At 39.8% G+C, this 15,488-nt stretch overlaps 1 protein-coding gene and 1 long non-coding RNA gene across 2 annotated transcripts in view; one reads left to right on the forward strand and one right to left on the reverse strand.

Annotated features, from left to right (window-relative positions):
* LOC106781330 (uncharacterized) overlaps window positions 1-15,488 on the forward strand; it is a 58,921-nt gene that overhangs the window by 14,829 nt on the left and 28,604 nt on the right. The window contains exon 2 of the long non-coding RNA XR_001377888.3: window positions 4,960-5,050. This is a non-coding gene — a long non-coding RNA (uncharacterized lncRNA). The remainder of the gene's footprint in view (window positions 1-4,959; window positions 5,051-15,488) is intronic.
* MYH8 (myosin heavy chain 8) overlaps window positions 1-15,488 on the reverse strand; it is a 28,941-nt gene that overhangs the window by 9,322 nt on the left and 4,131 nt on the right. The window contains exons 6-27 of the mRNA XM_001504851.6: window positions 13,899-13,926; window positions 13,691-13,799; window positions 13,512-13,604; window positions 13,317-13,380; window positions 12,572-12,670; window positions 12,377-12,480; window positions 12,057-12,195; window positions 10,743-10,861; window positions 10,477-10,626; window positions 8,900-9,070; window positions 7,670-7,979; window positions 7,493-7,560; window positions 5,781-5,868; window positions 5,577-5,694; window positions 5,087-5,210; window positions 4,853-4,989; window positions 3,100-3,355; window positions 1,150-1,392; window positions 882-1,058; window positions 657-802; window positions 481-571; window positions 4-393 (exon numbers count right to left, since the gene is read on the reverse strand). Of these exons, the coding sequence (XP_001504901.1) occupies window positions 4-393; window positions 481-571; window positions 657-802; window positions 882-1,058; window positions 1,150-1,392; window positions 3,100-3,355; window positions 4,853-4,989; window positions 5,087-5,210; window positions 5,577-5,694; window positions 5,781-5,868; window positions 7,493-7,560; window positions 7,670-7,979; window positions 8,900-9,070; window positions 10,477-10,626; window positions 10,743-10,861; window positions 12,057-12,195; window positions 12,377-12,480; window positions 12,572-12,670; window positions 13,317-13,380; window positions 13,512-13,604; window positions 13,691-13,799; window positions 13,899-13,926 (3,224 nt within the window). The remainder of the gene's footprint in view (window positions 1-3; window positions 394-480; window positions 572-656; window positions 803-881; window positions 1,059-1,149; window positions 1,393-3,099; window positions 3,356-4,852; window positions 4,990-5,086; window positions 5,211-5,576; window positions 5,695-5,780; window positions 5,869-7,492; window positions 7,561-7,669; window positions 7,980-8,899; window positions 9,071-10,476; window positions 10,627-10,742; window positions 10,862-12,056; window positions 12,196-12,376; window positions 12,481-12,571; window positions 12,671-13,316; window positions 13,381-13,511; window positions 13,605-13,690; window positions 13,800-13,898; window positions 13,927-15,488) is intronic.

The raw sequence follows: 15,488 nt of genomic DNA on the forward strand, positions 1-15,488 counted from the left end.
TACCTTGGCTTTGGAAATGGCCTCTGCATTACTGCTAAGGTCATCGATCTCCATCTTCATTTCGCTCTTCTCCTTCTCCAGTTTCTGCTTGACCCTCTGCAGGTTGTCTATCTGCTCCCCGAGCTCGGCCACACTGTCCGCGTGCTTCTTCCGCAGAGCGGCCGCCGTGGCTTCATGCTGCAGGGTGGCCTCCTCCAGGTCCCTGCGCATTTTCTGGAACTCAGTCTCCCGCTTCTTGTTCATCTCAATCTGGGCTGAAGTCGCCCCACCGGCTTCTTCGAGCCTCTCGCTGATCTCCTCCAGTTCCCGGGAGAGGTCGGAGCGCTGCTTCTCTGCTTTGGCCCGGGAGGCGCGCTCTGCCTCGATTTCCTCCTCCAGCTCCTCGATGCGGGCCTGAGAATGACACAAGCACATTAACATAAACTTGTCTCAATTTCAAGTTTTTTGGGGTGCAGAAAAAACAGAGGTGAGATGACTTGCCTGTAACTCTTTGATCTTCTTCTGTAGTTGAATTTCTACTGCCTGCTCATCTTCAATTTTGCTTAGCAGATTGCTAATTTCAAATTCTTTCCTTCAGACAGAAGAACAAGACATATTAGAAGTACCCATATGAACTGAAAGGTGCTATCACATAGAATTTTTTCTGGAGTTCCTACTTTTTCAGTTTTTCATCAAGTTGCTGTTTGTCATTTTCTATGTCCATTGTGGATTCTTGGGCCAGTTTTAGGTCACCCTCCAGTTTCCTCTTTGCTCTTTCTAGATCCATTCGAAGTTTCTTTTCTTGTTCTAGAGACCCTTCAAGCTAATGAGAAAGTAAAATTTGTTAAAAATTGAAAGTATATCAAAAAAATCTTTCAAGTGAATATTAAAAATACACTTACATCATCCACTTGCTGCTCTAGCTTGGTTTTAGCTTTGGTCAGGGTGCTGACTTTGTCCTCTTCTGTCTGCAGGTCATCCAGGGTCTGCTGGTGGGCCTCTTGGAGGGCCTTCTTCTCCTTGGTCAGCTTAGCAATGGTTTCGTCCAGACCTGCCATCTCCTCTGTGAGGTTTTTCACCTTGGAAAATTGAGAAGAAATGGTCTCTGCAATAAAGCAGCTTCACTGGATGGCAGAACCTCTATATGATGGAGCAGATTATGATTCATACCTTATTTTCTGTGGCATGTTTCTCCTTTTCAACCTTGGCCAGTGTCAGCTCAAGGTCATCAATGTCCTTCTTGAGCTCTGAGCATTCGTCCTCCAGTTTCCTCTTCTTGGCCGTCAGCTCAGCGTTGATCTCTTCCTCATCCTCAGCTCTCTCAGTCGCCTCCTTGATTTTGGCCTCCAGCTGGATTTTGTTTTTAATTAGTTGCTCACACCTTTCCTCTGCATCAGCCAGGGCGTCAGCTTCCTGTAGAGAGATTCATTGGGATATTTAGAGAATTTGTTACTTATTTTGAACTTGTTCTTTGCACAAAATAGTAGTGTTTACTGAATTCTGATGAATTTCTCAGCATGAATATAAATTAAAGTTAATTGAACATTATTACATGACTTGGAGAAATGCAGCTAATTAGAAGTGAGACTATAGATTTAGAAGCAAATTAGTGTGAAAAATGATTGTATTGAAGCAATCGACTATTTTAAAAAGTAGTGTGTAGAAGAGTGGAAGGATCAAAGGAAGCCTGGGTTCTTGCCCCAAATTTGCCTGCAAATGTACAACCTTGGGCAAATTGCTTTATTCCTCTTACTTTCAATCATCTTATATGTAAGGAAGGGGGTTGGAATACATGATTGCTAAGAGCATTTCAGCTGTAATATTCAAAGATTTTCACTTAGTCAATTGGTTGGTTTTGGTTTTGATCATTCCTCACTCACCTCAAACAACTAGTTGCTAGATTAAATTTAAAACAGAAAGGAAAAAGAACTTAAGTAATTTTATGCCTATGAGTACATTTCCATGCAGGAATTTTTAATACACTCAAAACCTTCCTGATAGTCCACAACAGTGCTATAATTGTCCAAAATTTCCAATTTAAGCATTACCTATTAGTCTCAAAATGAATTTTAAAATATAAAGTACATGTAATTTTGAGAAAATATATAGCTCCATAAAGTTTTTATAAGTGACTAAAGGACTCAGATAAAAATCAGTTCAGCCACTAACTTATTAGATTACTCTGGCCTGGGGAATTTCTGTAACTTCTCAGTGTTTGTTTTGTTCATATCTTGAGTTTTTAAAATGCTTAAATGGATGATAATGGGGGATCTCCCAAAGTCCCTTTGCTTTTGTTTTCAATAGTGATACACTCAACAGATATTACTCACTGACTGATGATACACCTATGAAAAGAGGTTAAGATCAAGAGGCTGTGATCCTATGCTTTTGGGAAAATGAAACCTTTGTATAAGTGAAATTAGAAGGAAAAGTTGAAAATAGCTTAAAAAGTTTAGGAAAATTATCCTTTTCACGGGTTTCTTCATGACGGTCGGTGTTGGGCTTGTTGGACCGAGAAATGGGAGGTTGTGTTTGGCCAGAGCGCTGCTGCCAAACCTCCTGCAGATTCTGATGACAGCTCCTTCCTGAACCAATAAACAGAGGCCTTAAGAACTTGGGATCTGTGTCAAAGGAAGACTCACAGAGGCACTTCGCTCTGCCTCACAGCCTGCTGGTGCAGTTCGGGTAACAGCAAATAAATTTACTGAGCTGAAACTCAGGGGTTGGGGAAAGGGGATACAGAGAGGAATAAGAATAACTGGCTTTCTTGATTTTAAGTACAGTCTCATTCACTTGGATTCAGAAAAGATGACTATCCCTTTAAGGATGGGATGGAGTTGGCAAGGCAAACTGAGTTTTGGGGACCTGCCTTTAAATGTCTCCCTTCACGACTGGAAAGTCGTGATGTCGTTAAATACGTTCTTCAGCCTTCCTCCTCTATTTGTAATTTGGAAGTGATTGTGCCTTACTTCCTCATAGGCATGTTGAAAGTTAAGTGAACTCGTAAAAAAAGCAACTCGAGATTTTCTTTTTCAAGAAAAGGCCTTTTGTAAATTCAAAGTGTCTGTGAATTCTAGAAAAGCTCTGTAACATGGTGCATTGAGAATACAGTGCACTCACTGATTGAACCTGGAGTTGCAGGTCATTTTTTTCTTTCAAGAGAGTGACCATTTTCTCCTCCAGTTCCTTCCTTTTTGCCTCTGACTTGGCGAGTTCGTCTTTGGTTTTCTGAAACTCCTCCTTCATGGTGGCCATCTCCTTCTCAGTCTCCGCACTCTTGAGGAGCGGCTTAATCTTGAAGAAGAGTTTCATCCAGGGCCAGTGCTTGACGTTCATGAAGGCTCGTACATTATACTGGATGCAGAAGAGGGCTTCTCTAAAATGACGTAAAAGCATGAGTGCAGGATGATCCATTAGAGACAATGTCATTGCTATGGTTATTTTTTTACACGCAAACTCCCCTTTTAGTGACTCCCCTACTGTAACCGATATGTCAGATTTTGTATATGTTAGATGCAGGCTTTATGCACACACACGTCCTCACACTCACACTCAGTAGTCCTCAGTGTAACCACTTTGCTGATGTATACTGCTCATATTGAACAATTCTGTGTTCTCAAGTTCCTATCAAACCAGCAAAGACGTTGACTTTAGGGGGAATGCTTGGCACGTATGAGCGACACATACCATTTTAAGATCATTTGAAATATTGCAGTATTAGTGGTTTTGGAGTGGATGTGGCAGTTGTAAGTTGATTGTAATGCTTGGCCGTGGGCATACAGATATGAACTGTGAAATGGCGTAGGTTGCTTTCTGAATTGCCCCATCTAAATTGAGCTTATGATTTATTGTGTTTTCCTTGAAGCCTTTCCTCTTACTTTAATCACCCCTGAATTATCCACTTTATAAACTCATTTTGTTAGCTTCTTCAGATAATATACTGGCTTTTCTCAAATTACTTCAAATGCCTCATTCTTACCTGCTCAATTAGTTTGTTAATATTCACAGGGCGTTCAGCATGGGTTGAGCTCCAAAATTTGTTTATTTAAATAAAATTTAAAAATGGTAATAAAAGATAACCCTTCTGCAAACTATAGCAATGGACTGGCAAGGTTTGACCTTGTAGCGATATGTACGTCTCTTCAAGCTTGCTAAACTGGAAATTCTATTTCTATACATCTAATTTATAAGAACCGTAACTCTGAGAAGGCAGATACCATGACACAAACTATGATGTAGGTACATGGAAAAGACTTAGGAACACTTATAACGCAGACCTAAATAAGTAAAGATGAGCAAAATGAATGCAAAATCTGTGTGTAATGACAGGGAATGCAGTAGTACAGGGTGGATAGAGCTTAATTAGAGAAAGGATGAGGTTAATTAGAGAAAGGAGAAAAGGAAATTTTGAATTTGTAAATAGATAAATTAGGATGAGAGGAGAGAGCTTATGCAAACATGAAAATGGGAGATAAGCAAATTGTTTAGCTTGCCTGGGAAAGTCTGTGTGGTTGGAAATGATAAATGAGGTGGGGAATAGAGAGGGCCTTGACAGCCGTGCAAGACAACTTGGACTTGACGTGGGAGACCAGGGGGAACCACAAACTGAACTATGGTGATGAAAATAGTGCTTACTGCAAGTTATTCCTGCAGCTGTATGTGAGATGGATGGAAAGGGAGAAATTGGAGAGAAGAGGGAAGTTTTGGAGGGAATCCATGTGTAAGGGGTTGAGCAAAGGCTGCTGGGTTGTAGGACTGAGTTCTGAACTGGGTGAGAGGCACATTTTAGCTATAAAATGAAAGAGTCAATGAGGAAGGCTGATTTATAGTCCCTAAGGGACACTACAATTCTGATATGTTGCATGGTTGTTACCTCCTTTGCAACATCTTCTGATATTCTACCCTCATTAGGAATCCCCTACAGACGGCTTGAGTTCTTGTTATAATCTGGGCCAACTTTTCATCTCTCATTTCTTCCAGGAGACCCAGAAGGCCAGCTTTGAAGAAAACCTGCAGAAAGGGAGAGTCACAAGTCATTCCTATACTACAGGAGACACAGAAATGACAGAAGGTACTTGGATCAGGTGTAAATAAATAATAGCTATACCTTTGTATGTCCAAATTTATACTGGGTGTGATCAATATCAATAGAGGCAAGAAGTTTCTCAGAAGCCTTCTTGCTGTCGATGAACTGTCCCTCTGGAATAGCACTTGCATTTAAAAGTTTGTATCTGTTCAGTCAAAGAAAGGAAGAATGATTAGGAAGATGTGAACATCTGTGAAAGTCAAATGATACCCAAAAGAAACATTAATAAAAATCTCAGAGAAAAAGTAGAAGTAGAAGATCCAACTGTCCTTTAAGTTCAGTTAGTAAAACAATATGATTTTTTTGTGGTCTAATGCATGCTCCTTCATATTTTTAAGAAATGCCATCTTTTCTAGCCTGTTATTCTGTTCTACCGTCACAAGACTATATTATTTGACTTCTTAATGTTATAATATTTACTAAGCAAGATACATGAAATACAATGAACAGGGGACGACAATTACGATGATTAAATATTCACAGCATTCAGTGAAATACAACAGAGACTGGCCTTTGTTTAAAATCCCCATATAAGATCCTGCTTGGGAATCCTTTCCTGCAGATGCGGATGCCTTCCAGCACACCATTGCACCTCAGCTGGTGCAGGACAAGTTCATGCTCCATGGCCCCTAAAAATATATCAGAGGGCTTACTGCTGGGCACTGAGTTTACAAGACTTGTGCCTGTTTGGCTATTTCATGCTCTTATATCTTACCAGGAGTTTTGGTTTCATTGGGAATGATACACCGTACGAAGTGAGGGTGTGTGCTCCTCAGATTGGTCATCAGTTTATTTAAATTTTCCTAGAAAACCAGATAAAAGGGAATTGATGAGAAAGTTCTATTTCAGATTGCTTTTTTTGTAATTACATGGAACAAACCTAGGCACTCCGTTAACTGTTAGGTATAAGTCTGTGAGGCTTCAGTTGCTTTGTATTTTAAAGATCTTAGGAGTTCCAGCATGCCAATGAACCAAAAGGCCAAAGTGCTGGGACCAACTGCAGCTCTCCAGGGTATTCATTTATAACCCCTAGGATCTATGCTGTAAACAAACTGCACATTCAGTAGCCTTGAAGCGCAGGAAGTCTTCTCCACCAGGAATCAAAAGACCAAAGACTGCGGTCTCGCTGTGCCGCTCATGAGCTGCTTGACTCTAAAATCCCGTTTGTCTCTCCAGGCCTCGTCTGAAAATAGTTGAGATTACCTCTGAGGTCTCTTACATCTCTCTCAGTGCTAATACTTTTCACAGTAGTAATTCGGTAACCTAGGTTAGCAATTGTGCCAACTTTTGCCATTCCTTCCTCAAGTTTGTTATTCTCTGGGACTTGTAACCTCTTGTTTTGTATTGTCTTTTGAAGAGTCTAAAATCATGAGACTGTACAACTTTGTGCGGGTGGATCTTGTGTACCTGAGAATGATCCACAGTCTGAAGTATCTGGGGGGAGTTACTCCAGAAATAGAGTCAGTGTTTATGACAGATGATGATGTTTTACTTTACCGTAGAAAGCTCACATGTAAATGTTTCTCAGTATTTCTTAGGTATACTCTTTGAGAAGGCAGAGATTTGTTTGAGGTTTTTTTCACATCTCAGTTACCCATTAGGAAATAAACAAAACAAGTGATGTGAGTTTCTAATCTTGAAAACATATACAAGGATAAGTTGATGAAACTAGAGTCTATTTGGTGAGATAATGCAAATTGGTAGTGAGACAGGAAAAGAACAGGGCAGTTTTCCTGTTTAGGTCATAGGTCATATGTGCATTTTAGTTTTAAAAGGAATGGGACTTAGCCATACAAATTCTGACAAAGCAGCTGTTAGTCCAGACATTTTGTACACTCCCCTTTAGACGAGCTAGTTTTTAAGCCACCTAAGAAAATCAGATTATTTTTAATAAAATTATTATTATTATTTCAACATCAAGAAATACTTTCTAGCTTAATCATCCATCTAAATCACTAGGCCTGGCTTTAGATGATTTTCGGCTATTACAAACAATTAAATCCACCTCAGAGGACAAAGATGTGTTTTGGTGGAAGGGTGTCCTAAAGAGTGTGTCTGAACCTCATTGTCAAAGAGGAGCTCAGGAACATTCTCAAAAGGCAACATTAGAGGGATAACGATATGGCTTTCCACAGGGATAGTCTTGAAGTTCAGCTAAACTTCTTTAAAAATCAGGCTTATTATATAATAAGCAAGCTTCTGAGGACATTTTGGCAGTCCTGAGTGCATTAGATGATCGTAATAAGGAATAATGGGTGAAGCATCGGACCCTACAGGAGAAGTATTGCTTCGGCTGTACCCTGACAAGAATGAATATTTAAAGTGATTCCTATTAACATTCCGTTCCCTCCTAATTTATTCCAAATGCAATAATTATGATAATTCATAGAAACTGAATAGGTTTTTCAAATTAAATTTGTACTTTACCCTGAAAAGGGCTGACACAGTCTGGAAAGAAGAGCCCTTCTTCTTAGCACCTTTCTTTGCGCTGCTGTCTGAGGTAAAAAGAAAACCCATCAATTAAAGTAGAATCCCAGGGGTTGGAATGGTATGTGAACATTCTGTGGGAACAGGTTTAATTTAGATTAAGGGCACAGAAAGTACCTGCTTCAGCACTAGCATATGTGGAAAAGAGACTGGCCAGAGTCTTCATTGCAGACTTCTGGTACAGCCCAACCACGGTGTCATTCAGGGGGTCCTTATTCTTATCAAGCCAGCCAGTAATGTTGTAGTCCACAGTGCCGGCATAGTGGATCAGCGAGAAGTGGGCCTCAGCTTTGCCTTTAACAACCTTGGGCTTCTGGAAGTTGGCAGACTTGCCCAGGTGCTGGTCATACAGCTTGTTCTTGAAGGAGGTGTCTGTGGCCTTGGGGAACATGCACTCCTCTTCCAGGATGGAGAAGATGCCCAGTGGCTGAATTCAGAAAAGTAAACATTGGTGGCAACCTACCTTTTCTCAAAAGATATACATAGGGGCTGTCATTTGATCAAATTATGAAACAGTAATTTTCTAATTTGTTCTGATATCAATTAAATATATTTGTAAAGTAAACCAGGGTCACAGCTCAAAGAAGCCCTTTTGTTATCACTAGAATGACTTTTTCACCCTTTTTTCTCATATTCAGTCCACAGCATCATTTTCAATGAAGAGAATAGACAGATACAAACTCCAAATGTCAGCACAGCATGTGGGGGCGATTTGTTAAAATGTTCTGTATTTATTGCACTTTTTCCCTATTGAGTGAATTAATTTATTGTTAAAGTTCTCGTTTACTATGAAAAGGACTTGCTGACTTAGAATGATGTTTACTTTATATGCAATAATTAAACAGTATAAATAACCCAAACCTTATTTAAGGCATTTTGTGTATTTAATCTCCTTAAAGACAGATTATGAAGAAGCATAAGCAATTTGACTTCTTGACTTCAAGATTATCTTTTATATAAGCCCCAGTTGTGTTACAAGTGCATTCATTTTTATTTAGAAAAAAGACTATTTCTGATGCTGACACTTTGATCATAATGGAGATGGATTTAGAACTAATGAGATAGTTCTTCTAGTGAACGGGACCATCTCAATAGAATTTTCAGTGCTGCTTTAAAATTAGATTTGAGTCAGTGTTAGAACAAAACGGGTTAGAACAAAATGAAACTAAACATTCTCTCATCCTTCTTATGTAAAAGTTGAAAGGAGAAGGTTAATTCTAAACAGTAATTTTCTAATTTTTTCTGATATCAATCTATGAAAGATTACAGTAATACTTTCTGGAGTTGCTTAAGACACTCGGAAGAGTTATCCTTATGATTCATCCTTTCTTTAGAAGTCAGACAGACCTTCTCGATGAGCTCAATGCAGGCAGCCAGGTCCATGCCGAAGTCGATGAACGTCCACTCGATGCCCTCCTTCTTGTACTCCTCCTGCTCCAGCACGAACATGTGGTGGTTGAAAAACTGTTGCAGTTTCTCGTTGGTGAAGTTGATGCACAGCTGCTCCAGGCTGTTGAACTGCACAAAACAAAATTTCCAACATTAAATGGATTTTTTTGTTCAGTAAGGAAGATTGGCTCTGAGCTAACATCTGTTCCAATCTTCCTCTTTTTGCTTGAGGAAGATTGTCACTGAGCTAACATCTGTACCAGTCTTCCTCTATTTTGTATGTGGGACGCTGCCACAGCATGGCTTGTAGGTCTGCACCCAGGATTTGAACCGGTGAACCCGAGGCTGTCAAAACGGAGCATGTAAACCTAACCACTATGCCACCGGGGTGGCCCCTTAAATGGATTTTTATTGAAGTAAATTCATTACTGAAAAAATATTTTGTTGAAAAAATGTGGAATATAGTAATAAAATAAATTTTAATTTAGTTCTTTCAAAAATCCCAGGGGAAAAAATGATTATTTTTGACATGACCCTTTTTCATGAATTCTGGGCATTATTTAAGGGCACAGGTGTCAATCACACAGCAAGAGTTCTGGTAGAATCCACCTCCTACCACCTCTAAGATTGCATGGGCATTAATATACATTAAAAGTACAATCTTGATCTTCTGAGTTATGGTTCAGCTTTAAGGGTGAAAGTAATTTATGGGAAAGCCTCACTTCTTTTATTACCCCCACTCCCTAATTCAAGATGAAATTTCACATTTTCACTTTTGGCTGTCGCGTTATTAAGGAAAGCTTATCTTAAGACCTTTAATTGACGTTAAGTAAAGCTTATCTTCAGGATAAGTTAAGGAAATATTACGTTATTAAGGAAATGTCACGTTATTAAGGAAAGCTTATCTTAACACCTTTAATTGATGTACAACGTGAGGTCTGTGAAAATAGAGACCTGATGTGGTCTAGCAGTTGAAGATCTGAAAGAATCTTTGTAATAATTTCCGTCCTCATTTCATAGATGATGAAGTTGATGCCCTGGCAGGGAAATGGTGTGTATCAGGTGAACCAGGAAAAGAGGAAAGACTGTGAACTGTGTCTATGCTTCTACCTTTAGGCCCTTTCTCCTACGTGGGGTGTGTGGACCAAAAGCTACAGATCTGGGTTCCTGTCCTGGCTTTGTCTTCTATGGTGGTAGGATCTTTAGCAAGTGTTTTGATTTTCCTGCACCTCAATTTCTCCACATGTAATTAGCAGTAATAGTAATTACTCCTTTATGGGTTGTTTTGAAGATTAAATGAGGTAATATTTTGAAGTACTTAGTATGGTGCCAGAAATACTCTGACTTCTTGATAAATGTTAGCTATTATTATATTCTGTTATATCATAGATATTTTGGAGGTAACTCTTGTTCTAGGTGCAGTGTTGGAGAAAGCAATGTGGACACTACAAATGTAAATGAATCATGATTATGTCTAGTATATCAAAGCCCAGATTGCCTTCCTCCCACTTTTTATGAATATGAAGATAACTCACATCAAAGATCTCAAAGCCAGCAATGTCCAAGACCCCGATGAAGTACTGCCTGGGCTGCTTGGTGTCCAGCTGCTGGTTGATGCGGGTGACCATCCAGAGGAACATCTTCTCATACACAGCTTTGGCCAGAGCACCGACTGCGTTGTACACCTTCATAGACAGAGTAACGTTTGTTGGTGTTAGTAAAGGCATTATTAATGGAATAATGTTTGTTGGCACTGTTAAAGGCCTGGGAGGTGTGTGATTCATTGAGGTCGTGCACTTACCTGCTGCACAGTCTGGCCTTTGGTGACATACTCATTGCCGACCTTGACCCTGGGGTAGCAGAGAGCTTTGAGCAGGTCAGCAGAGTTCAGACTCTGGAGATAGGCAGCCTTGTCAGCAACTGCAGAGACACAATTCAAGAAATGTTTAATGGCGGATGTCCTCCTTAACCTAATCTTTCCATTTTCCTCCAATCCATTTTCTTTATTATTTAAATTAAAATCTTTAAATAATTCTATAGAAGATCAGGTGAGGCTTTCTCTACATTAGAGCATATACTTGCTGATAAATGGTTAATCTGTTACACTGGCTTTTGGTGATTTATTACAATCTGCTTTTGGGAAATTCATCAACAATAAACATATGTTCAGCGTTTATGGAAACACTTTCTGTAAGGCAAAAGCCATAGTCCCTGTTCTTAAGACCCATTAGTTGTAGTTGGAAGGATAGGATAAATACATCTTAATGTTCACTCTTAGGGTCAGGGAAAAGTCAGAGTGTTTGGATTCTTATCTCAGTTTTGTTCCTCCCAATTTCACCTCATTGGATCAGTTTCTTTATCTGCAAATGTGGGGATTAAATTTCACTGCATGATCCCTACAGAGTCCCTTTCTAGAATTCTGTCAGTGACTGTAATGTAAATGTCACATGTCAGGTACAAAAGTAACTGCTAAAAAGTTTAGAGGTGGGAGAGAGAACTTCAAGCTGAGGAGGCCAGGAGCAGAACTTCAAGGAACAGATAATTTAGCTTCCGTGGTAGGTCCTATACGTTCCTTGTTCTTTCCATACATACAGTATGTGATTTTTGTTTCTTAGTTCCTTTTTAATCTTGCTTGCTAGACTGTCTACACATTTATATATAGACAACACACACGTGCCTACAGATGTCTAGAGACATCCTTCACCCCCAGCACTGTGTTTGGGCGGATCCTGTGTTACCAGCCACAAGGTTTACCTCGCTAGTGCTGAAATAGACCAATATGCCAAGTTATCGTATCTGCCTACCTGCCATTGCCAAGGTGAAGCAGGAACACTGTTCCATCTCATTCTCTCTCTAATGCTCAGGCCCTAGGTTGTGCTCTTTTAGGTATCTCCTTGTTAGTGGCTATTAGGGTTCATTTTAACTTATTTGGGATGGGTAGAAATGATGGAGATATGGAGATGCAAGGAAAGAAAAGGGGTGAGGAAAGCATGCAATGCGTGTACCTGTGTATTTGCCTTCAGAAGTCTAGCTACAAAAGAGATGAGAGTTTAGAATAGGTTTTTTTCCTTGTCATATTCTCTAATTCAAACCCAGATGGAGGTTCATTTGGTACCTTCGGTGCCATCTGGCTCAGCTTGCTCTTCACGCTGCTTTTGCTTGAATTTCATGTTCCCATAATGCATCACGGCCCCTGTGAGCTTATAGATGGATACTTTCTCTTCAGGAGTAAAGCCCAGGATGTCAATGGCACTCTGTCAGGGGAAATGATAGGACAAAGGTTAGGGCAGAAGGGACTAATTTATTTAGGAGAATTTACACTATATCCTAAAGTAACCACACCTACAGTGGATTATTACTGTCATTCCCCTACAAAATTGATTTTTACAAAAGTGTGTGTGTGTGTGTGTGTGTGAGAGAGAGAGAGAGACTTACGTCAGTGGCCATCAGCTCTTCTTGGTCATCAATGCTGGGGACTGTGATCTCCCCTTGACTGATGAAGGCATAATCATATGGGTTGGTGGTGATCAGGAGCATTTCTGGGTACATAGAATTCAGGGTATATGTCTTACATTAGAAGATGTTAGTAAAAATACTAATGTTCATCTGTGAATTTAAATTCTTTCTTACCAATCAGATCTGGCTTCTTATTGGAAGTGATCTGATAAAAAATATGGTAGCTTCTCTCCGCCTTTAGCTGGAAAGTAACTCTAGACTTTTCTAAAAGATCTGGAAGGAGAGGGAAATAGATATTAAACTGGAAAAAAAGAAATCAATGCTGCTGAGATTTTAGATGAATCTCAGTGTCTTTGCTAAAATTGGGGACATTACGTTCGACTCCATTGAGATTTCACCTTGATGATTGATCCTCTTGGTGCTACATGTAAAAATTCCAAATACACATGACAGTTGCCCGAGGTTCTCACCATTTAAGCATACTTACTCTAGTAAAAATAAACTTTTCATATGGGAGACTTGTGACCTCTGTATTGTAATTGATTCTTAATATCCCCTCCTTCCTCAGACTCTGGCGAGGAGCCACCTTGGAAACACCTACCAAAGCTCAGATCAAGAGCAAATCACAGAGAGGTATTGTAAACCTATAGGTAACTCATAAGAACCCATACGTAGCGCTAGTGTTTGTCCTGGAAAAACATGTCACAATTGCTTCTGAGGCAGGAATTCCAGAATGTGCTACAGAACCATCAATCTGAGATTGAGGTAAATGGAGCACACAGTGGGTTATGGATAAGTCTGGCATTAGCTCACGGGCAACACTGGCAGCAGACTCAACACTCACCAGGTGTTGCAGAATCTCCCTGCAAATGAAATCACTTGTCTCTCTGTTTTGGTTTTTAATGGTCCTACTACTCACATGTTTCAATATCTGCAGAAGCCAGCTTCCCTGTCGTACCAAAGTGGATTCTAATGAATTTACCCTTGAAGAAAGGAAACATTTAGTATTAGAAGATTGAAGCACACAGAGAGATGCAATCGAAATGATAATTCGGACATGGCTTCTCTGGCACTTGAGGGCAGGGAAGACCCCTCTTGTGACCGAGAGACTTACAAAGCGAGAGGAGTTGTCATTCCTCACGGTCTTGGCGTTGCCAAAGGCCTCCAGTAGGGGGTTGGCACTGATGATCTGATCTTCCAGAGTCCCCTGCAAAGGCGAGAGCAGACCTCACATCTGGGCTCGGGAGCTTCTTCCCTGAGAGCCCAGAGTCAGAGCATGGCCGTCAGACCCACCTGCATTTTGCCAGGTTCCTCCTTCTTCTTCTCCCCAGTAACTGCAATTGTTGCAAAGTACTGGATGACACGCTTGGTGTTCACAGTCTTCCCGGCACCAGATTCTCCACTGCCAAATAGAAACCACAGAAGAGATGAAGACTGCAGCTCACATTGTCAACTTCTAAGACAGTCACCACAAACCAGAGGAGAAGGAAAAATCACATACGTGATCAGGATGGACTGGTTCTCACGATCTGTGGAAGAGAAATCAAGACTGTCAGGTGAAAAAAAAATACACATTCAATATGAAGATTCTTGAATCAGGTCAGTTCAAACATAGCTTGTTCTTATTTTTTTTGTGAGGAAGATTGGCCCTCAGCAAACACTTGTTGCCAATCTCCCTCTTTTTGTTTGAGGAAGATTGTCACTGAGCTAACGTCTGTGTGCCAATCTTCCTCTATTTTATGTGGAATGCCACTACAGCATGGCTTGATGAGCAGTGCTAGGTCCATGCCTGGGATCCAAACCTGTGAACCCTGGGCTACTGAAGTGGAGCATGCGAACTTAACCACTATGCCACCGGCCTGGCCCGAGCTTGTTGTTTTTAAGATTTTGAAGATGTCACCCATGATTTTGGTTTGGGGTTTAGCCCCAAATAGCACTTGCCTCTTGGAGTAAAATCTGTGAAAATGAGAGGCAAAGAATCATCTCTCTTTGTATTTTATTAATTTTTTAGACTTTGTTATGGGAAATTTCAAACACATACAAAAGTAGAGACAATAATATAAATAGCCCCCATGTACCCATCACATAGCTTCAACAGTTATCATTTGGCCAATTTAATATAATCTATATCCCCATCCTGGTCTCACTGGATTAGTTTAAGGAAAATCCTGGGCATCTTATCATTCATCTGTAAATACTTCAGTAAGAATCATGTAATTTTGAAGTTTTATTTAACAGATCAAGAAACTGAGACCCAGAAAGGAGTAAATGACTTTTCAAATAATTACATAGCTTGTTAAGATCAAAGATATTCAGGTATTTTGACTTCCAGTTTATATAGTTTTCTGCTACCCGGCCTCCCCCTAGTGCTTGATATCATTAAATTGGCTGCTGGTAATATTAAATAAGGAAAGGATCTGGAATTAGAAATGTTTGTGTTCATTTACTTTTATTTTCCTTTTATATACATTTCTAAAACATTTCTAAAACCAAAATTGTTACTAGTTATGTGAGCGATATGTTGGATTTATACCAATTTTCTGATTTGTGAAATCTCTCATTATTATAGTGATAGATTATAGAATTTAGAGAGTTCTCGAGTCTAAAAATCTATTCAGAGAATTGATACAAATATGGATGTTATTCAGCTGTAGGTTTAGACTTCAGAGAACTTTAAAGTTCTGTTCAGGGAAGTAGATACAGATTTTGGAACTTAGATTAATTTTTTTTCCTATAGAAGAAAAATCATGAAAGATCATAGTGCGTCTAGTGAGAGCATAGATAAGAAAACAACGTTCTTGTCTCTTTTGGCAATGTTAAAATAACATTAACCAGGTTAAATGCCACCGTTTTGCATGTTTTTTTATAAAAATCATGTTTGGGAGCCCTAAGTAGCCTTGAATTTGGAGCAGCCCCGAAGCCTCGGGAATGGAGACCTTGGTGGGGGCGGTGGTGCACAAAGCACTGTAAATGTGGCTGCTGAGTATTAAATTCTCTGAAAAGAGCCAGCATCTGGGTAATTTCTGGAAGGCAGCTAGCTGCTGTTGACAACCAAAGAACAGTTTACTGTCATGAAATCCTGGTAGAACTG

Source organism: Equus caballus, chromosome 11 (assembly GCF_041296265.1).
Source record: "Equus caballus isolate H_3958 breed thoroughbred chromosome 11, TB-T2T, whole genome shotgun sequence".
In the NCBI taxonomy this organism is placed as follows: Eukaryota; Metazoa; Chordata; class Mammalia; order Perissodactyla; family Equidae; genus Equus; species Equus caballus.